This window comes from Gekko japonicus, unplaced genomic scaffold (genome assembly GCF_001447785.1).
Source record: "Gekko japonicus isolate JY-2015 unplaced genomic scaffold, Gekko_japonicus_V1.1 scaffold441, whole genome shotgun sequence".
NCBI classification, from domain to species: domain Eukaryota; kingdom Metazoa; phylum Chordata; class Lepidosauria; order Squamata; family Gekkonidae; genus Gekko; species Gekko japonicus.
The window spans coordinates 742,238-756,403 of NW_015172017.1; the positions used below are offsets into that span (position 1 = coordinate 742,238).

A 14,166-nucleotide genomic window follows, 5' to 3' on the forward strand; every position below is an offset into this window, starting at 1 on the left:
CTGCTCATTACCCCTCAAAATGACCCCTGTTTGGAACCATCCTTCCTGAGCTAAGACAAAAATTTGTGAGTCAGAAGTAGGGTTGCCAAGTCTGGGTTGGAAAATACCTGGAGACTTTGGGGGTGGAGCCAGGAGAGGGCGTGGTTTGGGGAGGGGAGGGGCCTCAGCATAGTACAATGCCACAGAGTCCACCCCTTCAAAGCAGCCATTTTCTCCAGGGGAGTTGATCTCTTTCGGCTGGGGATCAGTTGTAAAAGCGGGAGATCCCCAGGCCCCACCTGGAGGCTGGCAACCCTAGCCAGAAGCTAAAAATCTGTGAGCTAGCTCACACTAACTCAGAGGGAACACTGATCCCGCGGTCCCACCCGGAAGCTGGCATCCCTAGACCACAGATGTCCAACGTCTTGCCTAATTGTAGAACTTACAGCCAATAGATCATGGAGCGGATAAAAGAAACTGCCATCCTTTCATTCCCCCCCCAGCATAGAAAAATCAAGATTTCACTCAATCACCTGCTCCGTGAATAGTAAAGGCCTTTCAAAACCAGGTTTCATTCTGTGCAATAACTCTGGACTCTGTCTGTACAGTCCTCCTCCCTTTGGGGGGGGAGGTGGGAATTGAGAAAGAAGAAAAATACGGGAACATTGGAAGTCATGGGTTAATAATTAACTCCTACTTTCCTTCCATTTATTTTATTCAGAGTTTTGTCCTGGATAATTATAACCACAGATGCAGCTCCTAACATTACTACAGAATTTATTAGAAGGCATTGCTGTAATGAAGCTTGCACCGTTATACAAATTAGTGACTGGTAACTTCACCTCTCGCGCGGGATGGCCCCCGATGATTCGCTTCCGGCGAGTAACGGTGTGGCTTGGAATACCACAGTGTATTTGGGGTAAAAATGTTTTGATCTTTCTTCTTTCTTTAATAAAACAGATAAGTGGTGTCATAATTATATTTATTAAAAAAAATCACAGCATTGCGATTTGATTTCTGTGACTTCCTAGTTATTTCAATTGATGTCGGTTATAAGCATGACTTATAAAAAGCAAAAACTGTACTTTGCGAGTTGTGAGCGAGCGATTTGGCTACTGCCTAAATTAGTTTGCTCTGGAGCCATCCCTTCCTGAGCTGAGACAAAAAATGTGTGAGCTGGAGCCTGAAAAACTGTGAGCTAGCTCACACTAACTCAGCTTAGAGGGAACACTGGTCGGGGGGCGTTGGCGGTAAGTCAGGGGGCTGGGCCCCGAGATGCCCCACTGTAGCTATGGGCCTGAACTCCCTCCTCGTTTTAGATGCAAAGAGGCAGACACATGGATAACTATTTGGGGGTCCCTCCGTCACGTCTAATTGGGCCCTTAGAAGTTACTCCCGTTGAACAAAACAGATTTTACTTTTGACTAAAAATACACAGTATGGGGCTATTAGTCTTTCCGAAAGCAGTCAGGGCGAGTTGTAGGACCCTGTGAGAGACATGACTCTTATGATAAAGCACTCTCAGGTTACCTGCGTCCATGGATTCCTCCTCAGTTTCTTCTGCTCTTTCTGTAGTTAAAAAACAAGTATATACAGCTAGTGTAAATTCTCATCAGTAAAAAAGGAAGGGCTCTTTTATAAAGGGAACAGGTTTGCAGCCTGTTCCACTGTTTATTGTATATATTTCCTTATGGCACTGGTTTCATTTTCTTTTGCACTGTCTATGATGTGTCCTATCTGATAACTTGGGAGGGGCATCATTTCTAATATTTGTGATCCTAGTCCCATTGCATTACTTGTTGGAGGCCATCATGCTATTTGATTACATTGTTTTACAGTGTGTAATCTGCCTGAGTCTCATGAGAAAGGTGGGCTATAAAGTATATTAAAAAAAATAAGGTTAAAATAGGTCCACTGACACACAATTCCTGCTACCCAGGATGACCAGACAAACAGATAAAAGCAGCTGACTAGAATCTGGGAGACCCGAGGTTTGAAGCCCAATTCAGACATGACGCTCAGAGTGACATGGGGTGACTAACCTACCTCACAGGGTTGTTGTGAGGACAAAGTGGTAGGGGATTTGTAAGCCATCCTGACCTTCCTGGAGGAACAACGGGATGAAAATGTGATGGCAAGAGAAGATAAGAATGGGATATGTATCACCAGAGGTCAATTCGGGAGGGGGATCGCAGTTCCCCCGGGTGAGGTGTGGGGGGACGGGCACACGACGAAGCCCCGCCCCCTGCTTCCAGCCGCCCCGCTTCCAGCCCTCATTCAGCCAGGAGGAGGCAGGAGAAGAGGGAGGGTAAGTTGCTTCCTCCCCGCCTCTCCCCACCCCTGCCTGCCTGGGGCCAGGGAGGGCCTTGGCGGGGCTTCCTCGCACTCTCGCCGGCCTTGCAGGTCCACCGTCGGGCCCCTGATGTCAGGGGGTGTGGCATATGCTAATGAGTTATGTTAATGAGTTCCCCTAGCTCCTTTTCTACGAAACGACCCCTGTGTATCACACAGAGTGCTTTGGGCCAAGGCTAGATTTGTATACTGATATCCTTGAAAGAAGATATCACTTCAAAAAGAACAGTAAACAGTATGATGCGATATCAAAACAAAAAAATTACCTCTTTCATTTTCATCAGCTGTTTCATCACCTTTCCCCCCCAAAAAAAATACACACAAATTAATATAAAAATACACAAAGCAGGTATAGTTAACACTCTGTGTTATGAACTAGACTACGCTCTGTTTATCAAGGTGGGCTGCCGTGTTGATCTGAAGCAATCGAACAGAGTCCAATGTCTCCTTTAAGACCAACAAAGTTTTATTCAAGATGTGAGCTTTCGTGTGCATGCACACTTTGAAGTGTGCACACGAACACTCACATCTTGAATAAAACTTTGTTGGTCTTAAAGGTGCCATTATGCTCTATTTATGTTATTTCTCTTTAGTTGGTCTTAAAGGTGCCATTATGCTCTATTTATGTTATTTCTCTTTAACTGCAATACGGATTGCTTCCCTAACAAAATTCAAAAGCAATTCTGTAGCAATTTTAACCTTTTCTAACTGCTTGGAGGACTACCACTTACTTAATCGTCTGTCTGGAAGTGAAAACCACATCTCTCTTACAGTTGCCAACTAGATCTTGGCTGCACCAAAAATCTGAGCTAGTGCTATGAATTCACTGCTTAGTAAAATGCGCAACTGTTACTATTTTAATTTTAACCCGATATTTTAAATGTATGTAATAATGACCGCTTCCTAAAGTGTTGAATGTTTTTTCTTTCTCACGTGTTTCAACCATTGCTAAAAAGAAGAAATTCCAACAAAAGAAGAAATGATATATAAATTATTGGAAACAGCAGAAATGGATAATTTAACTTTGCAGTTACAAGATAAAAAAGAAGCAGCGTTTGAGAAAATCTGGTTAAGATTATACAAATGGATAGAAATTTACCTTTGAGAACTGATAATGTGATTATAACCAAATGAAGAACTGCTCGAACATTGTATATAAACTGGATTAGGTGTAAAAGAAAACGGATTTACTATATTATGGAAATTTAAGTAGAGACAAGAGTATATGCTCTAGTGTTTATTGTTTGTCTTATGTCTTATTGTTTGTCTTATGTTGTTGCTTGTTTCTCAATTTCTCTTTGAAACTAATAAAAGTTTCTTTTAAAAACAAAAAGCATTGTTCTAGCATCTAAGAGATTATGGGCTATGTAGACTTAATTGAATAAAAAAGAATTCAGAAACATAAGTTATATAATACCTTTTATTAGATCAATCCAAAAAGCACAGCTTTCACGATCTCCAGAATTGTTCATTGGGCTTGATTTTGCTATGGACTAATGCAACTATCTACAACTGCATTATCTAATATGGGAGTACTGGCATTTAGCCAGTAAAAGGCACTAAGGAAGTTTTGCTGAGTAATGCCACTACAGTTTTAGCTTGCATTGACTTTTTGCTTAGTGCATCATCTTAATTTGGGGGGGGGAGCTGGTCAAGGCAGTTTACAGAATAAGTCATAATAAAAATATAAAACATCATAAAAGGTATTAAAAAACAACAGCATGAACAACATAGCTAGAGCATAAAACAACATAACTCATGTAACTACTTAAAGAGGGTTTTTTAAATTAAATCAAGCTCCAGGCTTGTTAATACAAGGATAACGGCATTTCGCCTTTGCCTCTAGTCCTTTTAAAGGAGCTATGTGTTCCATAAAGACATTTGATCCATTATTAGCTATAATAATGCTTTCAGCTGGATGGCTTCCATTTTTCGCTACTTGCTCGTAGGGTGCGCATGCAGCCTGATAACAGGCACACCCCTTTTTAGAACATCCATCATGGGGAAGAATTCTGGAGAACTTAAAACCTTGCACATGTGTTATTTTGGTTGGTCTTAATAAAATAAAATATTCCTGCCAACCTAGCAGTTCGAAAGCAAGAAATTGCAAGTAGATAAATAGGTACCACTTCAGTGGGAAGGTAACAGCGTTCCGTGCGCCTTGGTGTTTAGTCATGCCGACCACATGACCACGCTGGCTCTTCGGCTTTGAAACGGAGATGAGCACCGCAACCCTAGAGTCGGATTCGACTGGCTTTCGAGAAACCCTTTACCTTTAATAAAATATACACATGGCTGTTGTTGTTGTTTTTAATTAGTCACTTGTCATTACATTAAAGCATCTGAAGTGGTGTGTGTGTACATAAAAGCTTATACCCAAAATAAAACGTTGTTGGCCTTAAAGGTGCTGCTGGACTCCGACTTTGTTCTGTCGCTTCAGACCAACATGCCTACCCATCTATTGTCATTACAATGTTAGCTTAGGCAGCATCCTGAATTTGTTGTTGTTGTCTGAAAGTCCAGCTGACCTGGCAACTGGGGGGGGGGGCTTGGAGGCAAGGGCCATTCAGAGGGGGCTTGCCATCGCCTGCCTCTGCATCACAGCCCTGGTATTCCTTGGAGGTCTCCCATCCAGGTATGAATGAATAATTTATTGCAGTCCACGACCAGATACAAGTCCACACAGCAAAACATTTTTAAGTGTGAAGGTATAGATGTTAAAACACTCCAATCAGATGAACAGATCTAGAACTATAACAGAGTAGTTCCCATCCAAGTACTAGCTTCTAAGTCCTGATGAGGTCCGGCTTGCCTGGGCAATCCAGGACAGGGCCTGAATCCGTTGAAGAGAGGGTGGCGGGGGTGAAGTAACAATGGTGTCAATCAGCCAATAGGCATTAAGTCGCTGGCTTAACAAAGCGGTCAGAGAGATTCAGCAAGAACACAACTTTATTCTTCCGCTCGAACACAACTCCAACACAGATCAACATCTGATAGCCAGAACAGCCTTTACATTGCAGCTGTCCTGCTTTTAAACATTCCCGGCCAATGTAGCCACACCCACTGTACAAATACCAACCAATAAGGTTGTTCACATAAGGATCAATCACGGACGTTCCCGCTCAGGGAGCTTGCTCGAAGTGATTGGCTTGTTACTTCCTGGGCTAGCAATACTATTGGATGGATTTGGATCCTAGCCCAGGAGGATGCTTTACATTACACTTCAATTAGATGTTTCACAACATATCATGCATTCAAGGTGGCTTTGAATACACTACAATTGGTAACAAAGAAGCTTACCTGCACACAACTGGCGAGTTTCGTCTTCTCCCGTTAAGCAGTCCATTTCCTTGTTACACAGATACTCCTTTGGAATACACACGTCTGAGTTACAGTGGAAGCTTTCTCCTCTGCATGCTGTGGGAAATAGACTATTCAGCATACAAGAGAAGTGATCCAAAGGATCATCATCAACACTGCCATAGAAGGCTACGGACACACTATAGTCAGATTTTAAGTATACGGACTATGCAATGGAACCGGCGATTCTGAACATTGACTCATTATCAGTGGAATGACCGCTCTTCTACTTGTGTGTGTGTGTGAGTGTGTATGCATCACAACCATTTATGGTGGTACACCATTAATTTTGTGGAACAACGGGAGCCACTTCCTCTTTATTGTGACTCTGGTGTTAGCCCTTGTTCACGATTGGTTGTTTGATATAATGGAAGAGGGAGGCTGAGGCAGATAGTTTTGTTCACTCAGCATTTTTAATTGGGTTTGTTCACTACTCAACAAGAGAATGATGAAATTGACAAGAAGAGGTTTGACGTTCTGGTTTGGTCAATTTTACTCTGAGAGAGGTGAACCTTAACCTTCTCGCAACCCGTGGTGAGATTCAGGCCCATAGCTGCGGTGGGGCCATTCGGGGCTCCGCCCCCTCTCTTAAACGGACAGCCCCACAAGATTTTCTTCTGTAAAAGCTGTTAAAAGCCATTTTAAAGCAGTTCTAAATGTGTGTGTTCCCATGGTGAGCCACGTGCCGAGAACAGAGCCGAGAAGCCCGGCTACACACGACATCTCTGGTTTTTTCTTAGCGCCCGCCAGGGAGAGAAATTACAGCCAAGGAGTGGTGGGGTGAGGAGATTGTGGGGAGCTGGATTTATTTTTTAGCTGTAAAATTCAAGCCCCGCCTGGCTACAGGCCTGGTGAGATTCTTATCCATGAGTGGATACCATATGGCTACAGACTGTGTCCCAAATCATGTTGAAAAAGGGTGGTCCAGCAGCAGGCGCGTACCTTTGCAACACAATTCATCACTTAGGTCTCCGCAGTCATTTATTCCATCGCATGTTTTATCCGAAGGGATGCATTTGCTGTTGACACAGTGGAATTCGCTGGAGGAACATTCTGTCAAATGAGGAGAGAGACAAGTATTTTTGAAGAAAAATTGCTGGAAAAGGAGAAACTTCTTAAGAGGACTAGGTTCTAGAATGAATGGATTACGGTAGCCAATCCCCCTCCATGAGGGAGGGGTTTCCCCTGATTTTGAGGGCCCCAATCCACTGCTTGCCAACTGGCTGGTGGGGGAGGGGAGCCCTGCCCCTGAAGAGCCCCACCACGCTTGACGTGCGCAGCGCAATGACGTCATCGCGCTGGGCATGCTAAAACTATGGTGACTAGATCAGATTAGTTAGGGCTATTAGTGCCGCGACCAATGTTCACTGTAATCCCCCTCTCCGACTGAGCTGAGCAGTTCACATCTTGAGCAGAATTCAACTACTGTCATCTTAAAATGGGCCATGGGCAGTGCAAGACGTTGTGTGGCTCCCGGTTGCTGCTGAGCGGGGCTTCCTGTGTTAATGAGCGACCATTCACTTGCACAGCTTAGAGGGAACACTGGCTGGGACAAGAAAGTTACATCTTGTGATCTAGGTCAGTTCCATAGCCGCGGTGAGAAAGAGATGGGTTTCCCCTCTCCTTGCAGTAAGGGTTGAAGGACAAAGAAAGCGGAAAAGAACAATAAAAACTCCTATCTTTGCGCCTCTGAGCTCAGGAAATTACTCTTAATGAGCCAGTCAGAGGGAAGCTTCTGGGACCCCTAACTGTGGACTCCAATTCCCAGGTGCAACAATTCTTAAAGATACAGAGCAGTTTTACTAAACTACAGATAACGCTGACTGGGTCCAGCACAACTACACTGGACCAACAGCTAATATCATAAGCAATGAATCTTTGTAACACGAGCTCATTGGCTTCTAATGTTACAGCATCACTAAAGTGAAACATGCAGTGTAAAATTACTCACCAAGCATATGATACAGCTTCCCCTCACCCACCTTGGAAACCATATTTTACCTACCTCTAGGTGTTGTGTGGCACACCACCTTGGCAAGCTTACTGTCACCCCTGCTGGTTCTAGCTAAAGAGCATTCGGCTAGGCTGGTCTCTATGCCTCTGCAAGTCGCTTTAAGGCATTCCGATGAATCCCAGGCATCATTTGGGTGCCCCAATTCTATGCGGTCAGCCCCCCTGCAAAATGCAAACAAAAATGTGTCGAGAACCACGTGTGTTATTTAGTTCAGACTTTAATGTCCACTGTGGACAAGGAGAGAGGATGGTTTGTTTTTTATTTTTCAGTAATTTCACTACTTCTTGGAAAGCTACCTGCCTCAGAGAAGGCAAGATCAAAGGGTATCTCTAGTGCTATCTCTAGTGCTTCTGATTCCACGACGGGGATAAAACTATCTAGCTGTGGCTGTGGGATTTTGACAAGTGCCTGTGGGAGGGGACGCAAGGGGGAGTCAAGAGCCAGACAGAGCTCAGCGCTTCCAGAACGTGTGTCCATTTGACCCTTTAAGCCAGAGATGTCAAACTCATTTGTCACAAGGGCCGGATCTGACAAAAATGTCACTTTGTCGAGCCGGGCCATGTATGCCATAAACGTAATGCCAGATACCGGAGATATAAACTGTATAAAGGACAGCAGCTGGTCAGCTCCGAGTTGGTGCATCTTCACTGCAAGGCCCCCTGGGCTGGGAGGGGGGGGCTAAGGGAAAACCCATTTGGGCAGACTGGAGAGCCAGCGGTGCAGCACTGGGCAGACACCCCCATGCTGCTCGACTGCCGTGCTGAAGCCACAATTGGAGTGGCTCCACGCACTCCCCCAAAGACGTCTCCTGCTCCCTCCCTTGCACTAGTTGCTTGCAGGCTGCATAAGAGTCCTGGGTGGGCCGGTTCCGGGCCCCAGGCCTTATATTTGACACCCCTGATGTAATGAGTCTAGGAGTATCATTGGTCTCAGCCATGCTATTGAAGTGTGGATCTGACAACCCTGTTTTTTAAGATGTGGGTCAGCTGCCATAATGTAGCCTTTGGGACTGAGTTATGTACAGCAGTATCCTGCATGAGACACCCTGTGGCAGCCCCGTAGCTAGGGATTTTTTGGGGGATGGGGCCTTGGGGGGGCCAGTAGCCAATTTAAAAAAGTTAATAATAATATCTTTTGATTTATTAATCGCTCAATCCTGCAGAGCTGCTGGCTCTGAGCGATTTACAGTTACACATATTAACAAGGGACTAGCAATGATTCATAGGGGGTAAGGGAGGACAACATATAAATCTTTTAAAGTTGCACACGTTTGCAGCCGACGGGTTTTTTTTTCCAGCTGTAGACTTAGACGTGTTCCAGACGGCATTCACTCGGCTTGGCTTGATGATGTCAGTTTTTCCAGGACTGCTTCGAGTTGCAGCGTTGCACTGCCACCGCCTGGCCGGATTGGCCCATCGCAGGCTTCTTAATGCCGAAGAGATCCTTCCAGGCTTCCGAGCTTACAAGCTGGACATTCCGTTTCGCTGGCTAACACCTCCCCCCACCGGGGGGTTTAATTAAATTAACTTTGATTTAATTGGTGGGACCCCTTAGAACTCCTAGGGCAGCCCTGTACCCCCCAGGCTCCAGGGCAAGGGGGGGGCAATGCCCAGCAGCTGTAGCTTCCCTCCTCCCCCCCCCGGCAAGGGCAGGCCGTCCCTGCAGAGCGTCTGGCTCTCTCCTCCCTGGAACCCAGTTCCTCTTCCCACGGCACAGCATAAGGGGCAGCCTGATGTCCACCCTCAGCTCCCTCCCGGGGCTGGGAGAGGTGAGGCGCGCGGCAGCCAGGCTGGCCACAGAGCCACTGCGTGTGGTTTTGTTGGTACAATGGAGCGCAGCCAGGGTCAAGAGGAGGTGGCGGCTTGCCTCCTTGCCTGCCTGGCTGGGCTTACCTGCTGCTGGCGCACGGCACAGGGAGCATCTAGTGGAAGCCCGAGATGGAGGCTTCTCCTTGTGCCATTCATGCTCGCTGCCTGCCCGGGCCGCTCTCTTACGCCCAGCCTCACTGCTGCCGCGGCTCCTGCTTCTGCTGCCCTCATCCTCCCTGCCGACAGGCAATCGGGGTGAGGTGGCCTGGAGGGGAGGGGGAGCCATGGGTCCGGGAGGGGGCCCATAAAAACCACTAGGGGGCCAGGCCCCGTGAGCCCCATGGTAGCTACGGGCCTGCGGCCTGTGGTAACTTTATCCCACCATTCCTACTGTCCTTGTAAACCCATTCTAACAGGACACTACGGAATCCCAGGGTACAGGTGGAAGGCAGAAGGCGCACTTAGGGTTGCAGACTCCACGATGGGAAATTCCTGGGGATCTGGAGGCGGAGCCTGGGGAGGGGAGGGCATAAGGCCATAGGATCCATTCCGAACGCTGCCATTTCTTCCGGAGGATCTGATCTCTGTGGTCTGGAGATCGGGTGTAACTCCAGGAGATCTCCAGGCCCCACCTGGAGGTTGGCAATCCTAGGTACATCAACCTTACCAGGCTTAGCAGCTCCTGGTTATATGGGACATCTCCTGGGAACCCTATAAGTGCTGCTTTGGGTTTCAAGGTGGAGGAAACAAAAAATATACAAAGAAGAAGAAGAAGAGGAGGAGGAGGAGGAGGAGGAGGAGGAGGAGGAGATCGGATTTATACCCCGCCCTTCACTCAGAGTCTCAGAGCGGCTTACAATCTCCTTTCCCTGCTCTTCCCCACAACAGACACCCTGGCTGAGTTCAGACTGGCAGTTTGAAGCCGGAGGGAGTCGTGGCAAAAAAAGACCCGGAACAGACTGTTCCGGGTTTTCCGGTCACACTGCACCGACTGATACAGGAGCATACCGGGGAGGAGGCGCAAGGGAGCGTTCGCACTGTTGGCCCGCCCCTGATGGAGGCACGGCTGTAAGGCTCAGCCCTCTTTTTGGAAATCTGGAATGGGAGCTGAGGTAAGGAAAGAACTGGCCATGACTCAGTTTGAAGGTTGGCTGGATCCAACCCTGTGCTACAGAGGTCTTTACAGATGCTGGCTCTTTGCTAGACAGTGGCACCTTCTTTAAACCTCATACTTATCAGCATAACATGTTTTCCCCGTCACATAACCTTACTCCAGAAAACGAAGATGTCTGCAGACCACGTTTGCTTCATTCATACCCCATCCATGCCCACAAATAAACTTCTTCTGGGAATTTACTTTGACTTCAATAAATCTCTCGGATGCATTTTCTGGCTTCAGGGAAACTTCAAAGTTGTCTGGAAGGCAAAATGAAACTTGCTAACACTTCTGTCTCTCTAGCTGCAAGGCTTATCAGCACGTGACATTCCCACTGTGGCAATTTTTTTTAAATGGGAAATTCCCTTGAAGCATAAGCCATTTTAAATCAACCTTAATTTCACTGTAATCTTCAGACGGAAAGTCATAACTTTTTAAAAACAGAAAACCAAACAAAATACGACAAGGCAGATTTTGGGCATAGTTCTGGAAACCTATGAAACCAATATAACTTAAATAGTCATGATAATTACTTACTGCCCTTGATTAAACAAAGTTATATTTAATTTGCCACTGCAAACTGAACACAAAAAACCCAGCAGACACATTTCTCATTTAAAAAAGAAATTCCATTTTCAGTGAACCAAAGCATTAAGATTCTTGTCTTGAAAAGAAACTTAACAGATGTCCCTTACTATCTTCTAAGATTCTTAAGACCACATCCTGAAGACATTACCAGTGTTCCCTCTAAGCTGTTAGGGTGAGCTAGCTCCGTTTTTTAGCTTCCAGCTTTATGCAGGAACCAAATTGCTTGCTCACAACTTTAATACCAGTAGCTCACAAAGTACAACAGCTTAGAGGGAACATTGAACATTACAGAATAACTGGTTAAAGCCAGCATGGTTGAGCTTCCCATCCTTACTAATTAGTCCTTGTCACTACGAGTGAGGAAGAGATACAACATTCATACCTTGAAGTTTACAGCTTCCTCTGCTCCTAAATTTGCTCTTGGGACGTTGACATTCGTAGCTCTTTAGTTGGCAGTAATTTCGAAAAGTCCTTCCCTCGGCAGTACAAACTGAGGTGCCATTCCTTGGGCATTGATAGGGCAGCTTACAGAGACAGGCACCATCCACACACTTCTGCCAGGGTTGGCAAAAAACTTTGCTGCAAGAATTAACCGTATAGCTGTTCCTTACGCATTCTTCTATCAAATAGTTTTCTTGCTGACCTAGTGGAGCTTCCCGGGTTGGCTTCTTTCTGCTTCTAGATTTAGCCTGTAAGGGAAAAAAAAATGCTTCTAGCAATAGGATCCTCCAAGCAGAGTATTTCCCCCTGTCCAAATCCACAGAAATCAATGGCCTCAGAAGGCTGTAATTACACTTAGGATTGCACTGGAAAGAGCACATAACTTGAACCAGCTAGGTTTTCCTTACGGTCCCTAACATAAATAAAACACATGACAGCTGAAATGTGTTTCTCAGTTATAAACAATTTTATCTAAAATAAAATCCTTACCTTTATTGCATAAGCACAAAGCAATGAGTATAAAATGAACAGGAGAGCTGTGAATAGTCTCATGATGAAGAGTATCTTCCTGTCTGTTTAGATCTTCTTTCCTTGCAATTCCCCCCTTCCTATTTTTCTCGATGCGTTTAATTTTTAACCACTAGTAAATATTTAAAAAATCGTTTTGAAAGGTACTTCCTTGTGGACTGATGGTTCTGAACTCGGAGAGGACCGTGTCTCAGTTTAGCCTAGTTCGTAACTGCGGAAAAGGTAAGTGAAGATCCCTTTCTCACCCTTAAGGAGTTTCACCTTGTAGCTACTTTACACAGAAACGTCTTTGGACCGGCTGCTGTACGCAGATGAAAATGTCCCCTCTTCTGCCCACTTCTCATCCAGGAGGCTCATATTTCAAGGTTCTTTTGGTCAGTTGCTCAATTTCCTGGCAAATGGATTTTTTAAAAAAACATTGTGTGCTTAGTTCTGGAACTGCTCACTTCTGGGAAGAGTATTAACAAAAGCGACAAAAGGAAATCTGGTATATCTTATTCATAATGCTGGGGGAAAAAAGCATCACATAACAGGCTCTCATAATCGCATTCCTAAAATCTTGCCACATCACAATAAATATCTACTTTTATTCTGACCTACTGAAACGTCAGGCTGGATTCCTAGAAACCTTTTCCTGAGAGTAAGTCCCATTGGATACAGTAAGGCTTACTTACAAGTAGACCTGCTTGTGCTTGGGGTTGCCAGCCTTCAGTTGGGGCCCGGAGTTCTCCTGCGATTGTAACTGATCTCTACAGGGATCAGTTCCTCTGGATGAAATGATCATAGATCCAGAGGAATTAGCCATGTTAGACTGTTGCTACAAAATAGTAAAAAGTCCAGTTAGTGCCTTTAAGACTAACAAACTTTATTGAAGCATAAGCTTTCAAGAAACACAGCTCTCTTCGTCAGATGCATCTCACTTTGCCATTTTACCCCAAGGCGTGCAAGATCCTCCAGCGTGTTCATACAACCTTGCGTTTGCTTGAACTCTGGTCTGAGATGTCACAGCTGTTGAATACAACGATCCCAGAAATTTTACCAGCTGCCCAAACTTAAAATATGTAAGAAAAATCAAAAAATGATTTCAACAGAGCGTTGGTGGTATAGTGGTTAGCATAGCTGCCTTCCAAGCAGTTGACCCGGGTTCGATTCCCGGCCAACGCAGCAATATTTTTCTCACATCCAAAAGCGTTTCAGATTCCTTGATGGTTATTTTTTAATTTTCTTGGGGGGGGGAGGGGAGTGATACCTGGTCTGTTGTCTAGGATACACGTAGACAGGTGATGAAAAAACGAAAACTTCCCCCGCCTCCTCCCGGCTCCCCCGGGGGTCCCTGCCCCCCCCCCGCGAAAACTTCCCCCGCCCCCTCCCGGCTCCCTACTCAAGCTCGCAACCGCTTTGCAGCATCTCCTGTCTTTTTTGACGGAGGACACGGGAAAAAGACGCTTTGGACTCTTCCCTCCCCACATTACTCTGAACAGAGATCAGGATCTGAAAGCAGAACTTAATTTGCAGGTTGGAAAGACGGAGCAATGGAATAGGATGAGGATGTTGCATCTCTAGAACAATACTATTATGGGAAACAGGGACGGAGGACTCCTATTGGGGCTTTTATGTCAAGTGAACTAATAACTGTTTCCTCGTTAGTATAGTGGTAAGTATCCCCGCCTGTCACGCGGGAGACCGGGGTTCGATTCCCCGACGGGGAGAGAGTACTTTTTTCCCTTTTCCACTGCAATAACTTTTAAAACCATCCTTGTGTGGTTAGTTGCATATATTAATAATGGGTATATATTTTCACCCTCTGACCTAGATAGCCCAGGCGAACTTGATCTCGGAAGCTCATCAGGGTAAACCCTGGTCAGTACTTAGCCGCGAAACCACCAAGGAAGACAGAGATTGCTACACAGAGGCAGGTGTAGGCAAACTGCATCTGAACC

General features: G+C 45.6%; 1 protein-coding gene and 2 non-coding genes across 3 annotated transcripts in view; 2 read left to right on the forward strand and 1 right to left on the reverse strand.

The window, feature by feature from the left end:
- The window catches only part of LOC107118175 (complement factor I-like), a 22,960-nt gene extending 10,586 nt beyond the window's left edge, over positions 1-12,374 (reverse strand). Inside the window, exons 1-9 of the mRNA XM_015420453.1 lie at positions 12,188-12,374; positions 11,640-11,946; positions 10,785-10,929; positions 7,697-7,866; positions 6,634-6,744; positions 5,632-5,748; positions 2,306-2,323; positions 1,510-1,548; positions 822-925 (exon numbers count right to left, since the gene is read on the reverse strand). Of these exons, the coding sequence (XP_015275939.1) occupies positions 822-925; positions 1,510-1,548; positions 2,306-2,323; positions 5,632-5,748; positions 6,634-6,744; positions 7,697-7,866; positions 10,785-10,929; positions 11,640-11,946; positions 12,188-12,250 (1,074 nt within the window). The 5' untranslated portion in view covers positions 12,251-12,374. The remainder of the gene's footprint in view (positions 1-821; positions 926-1,509; positions 1,549-2,305; positions 2,324-5,631; positions 5,749-6,633; positions 6,745-7,696; positions 7,867-10,784; positions 10,930-11,639; positions 11,947-12,187) is intronic.
- Positions 12,375-13,318: 944 nt separating this feature from the next.
- TRNAG-UCC lies at positions 13,319-13,390 on the forward strand. The gene has a single exon. It is a non-coding gene; the product is annotated as a tRNA-Gly (tRNA).
- A 473-nt stretch (positions 13,391-13,863) lies between these two features.
- On the forward strand, positions 13,864-13,935 carry TRNAD-GUC. Its single transcript has one exon. It is a non-coding gene; the product is annotated as a tRNA-Asp (tRNA).
- Positions 13,936-14,166: the final 231 nt, after the last annotated feature.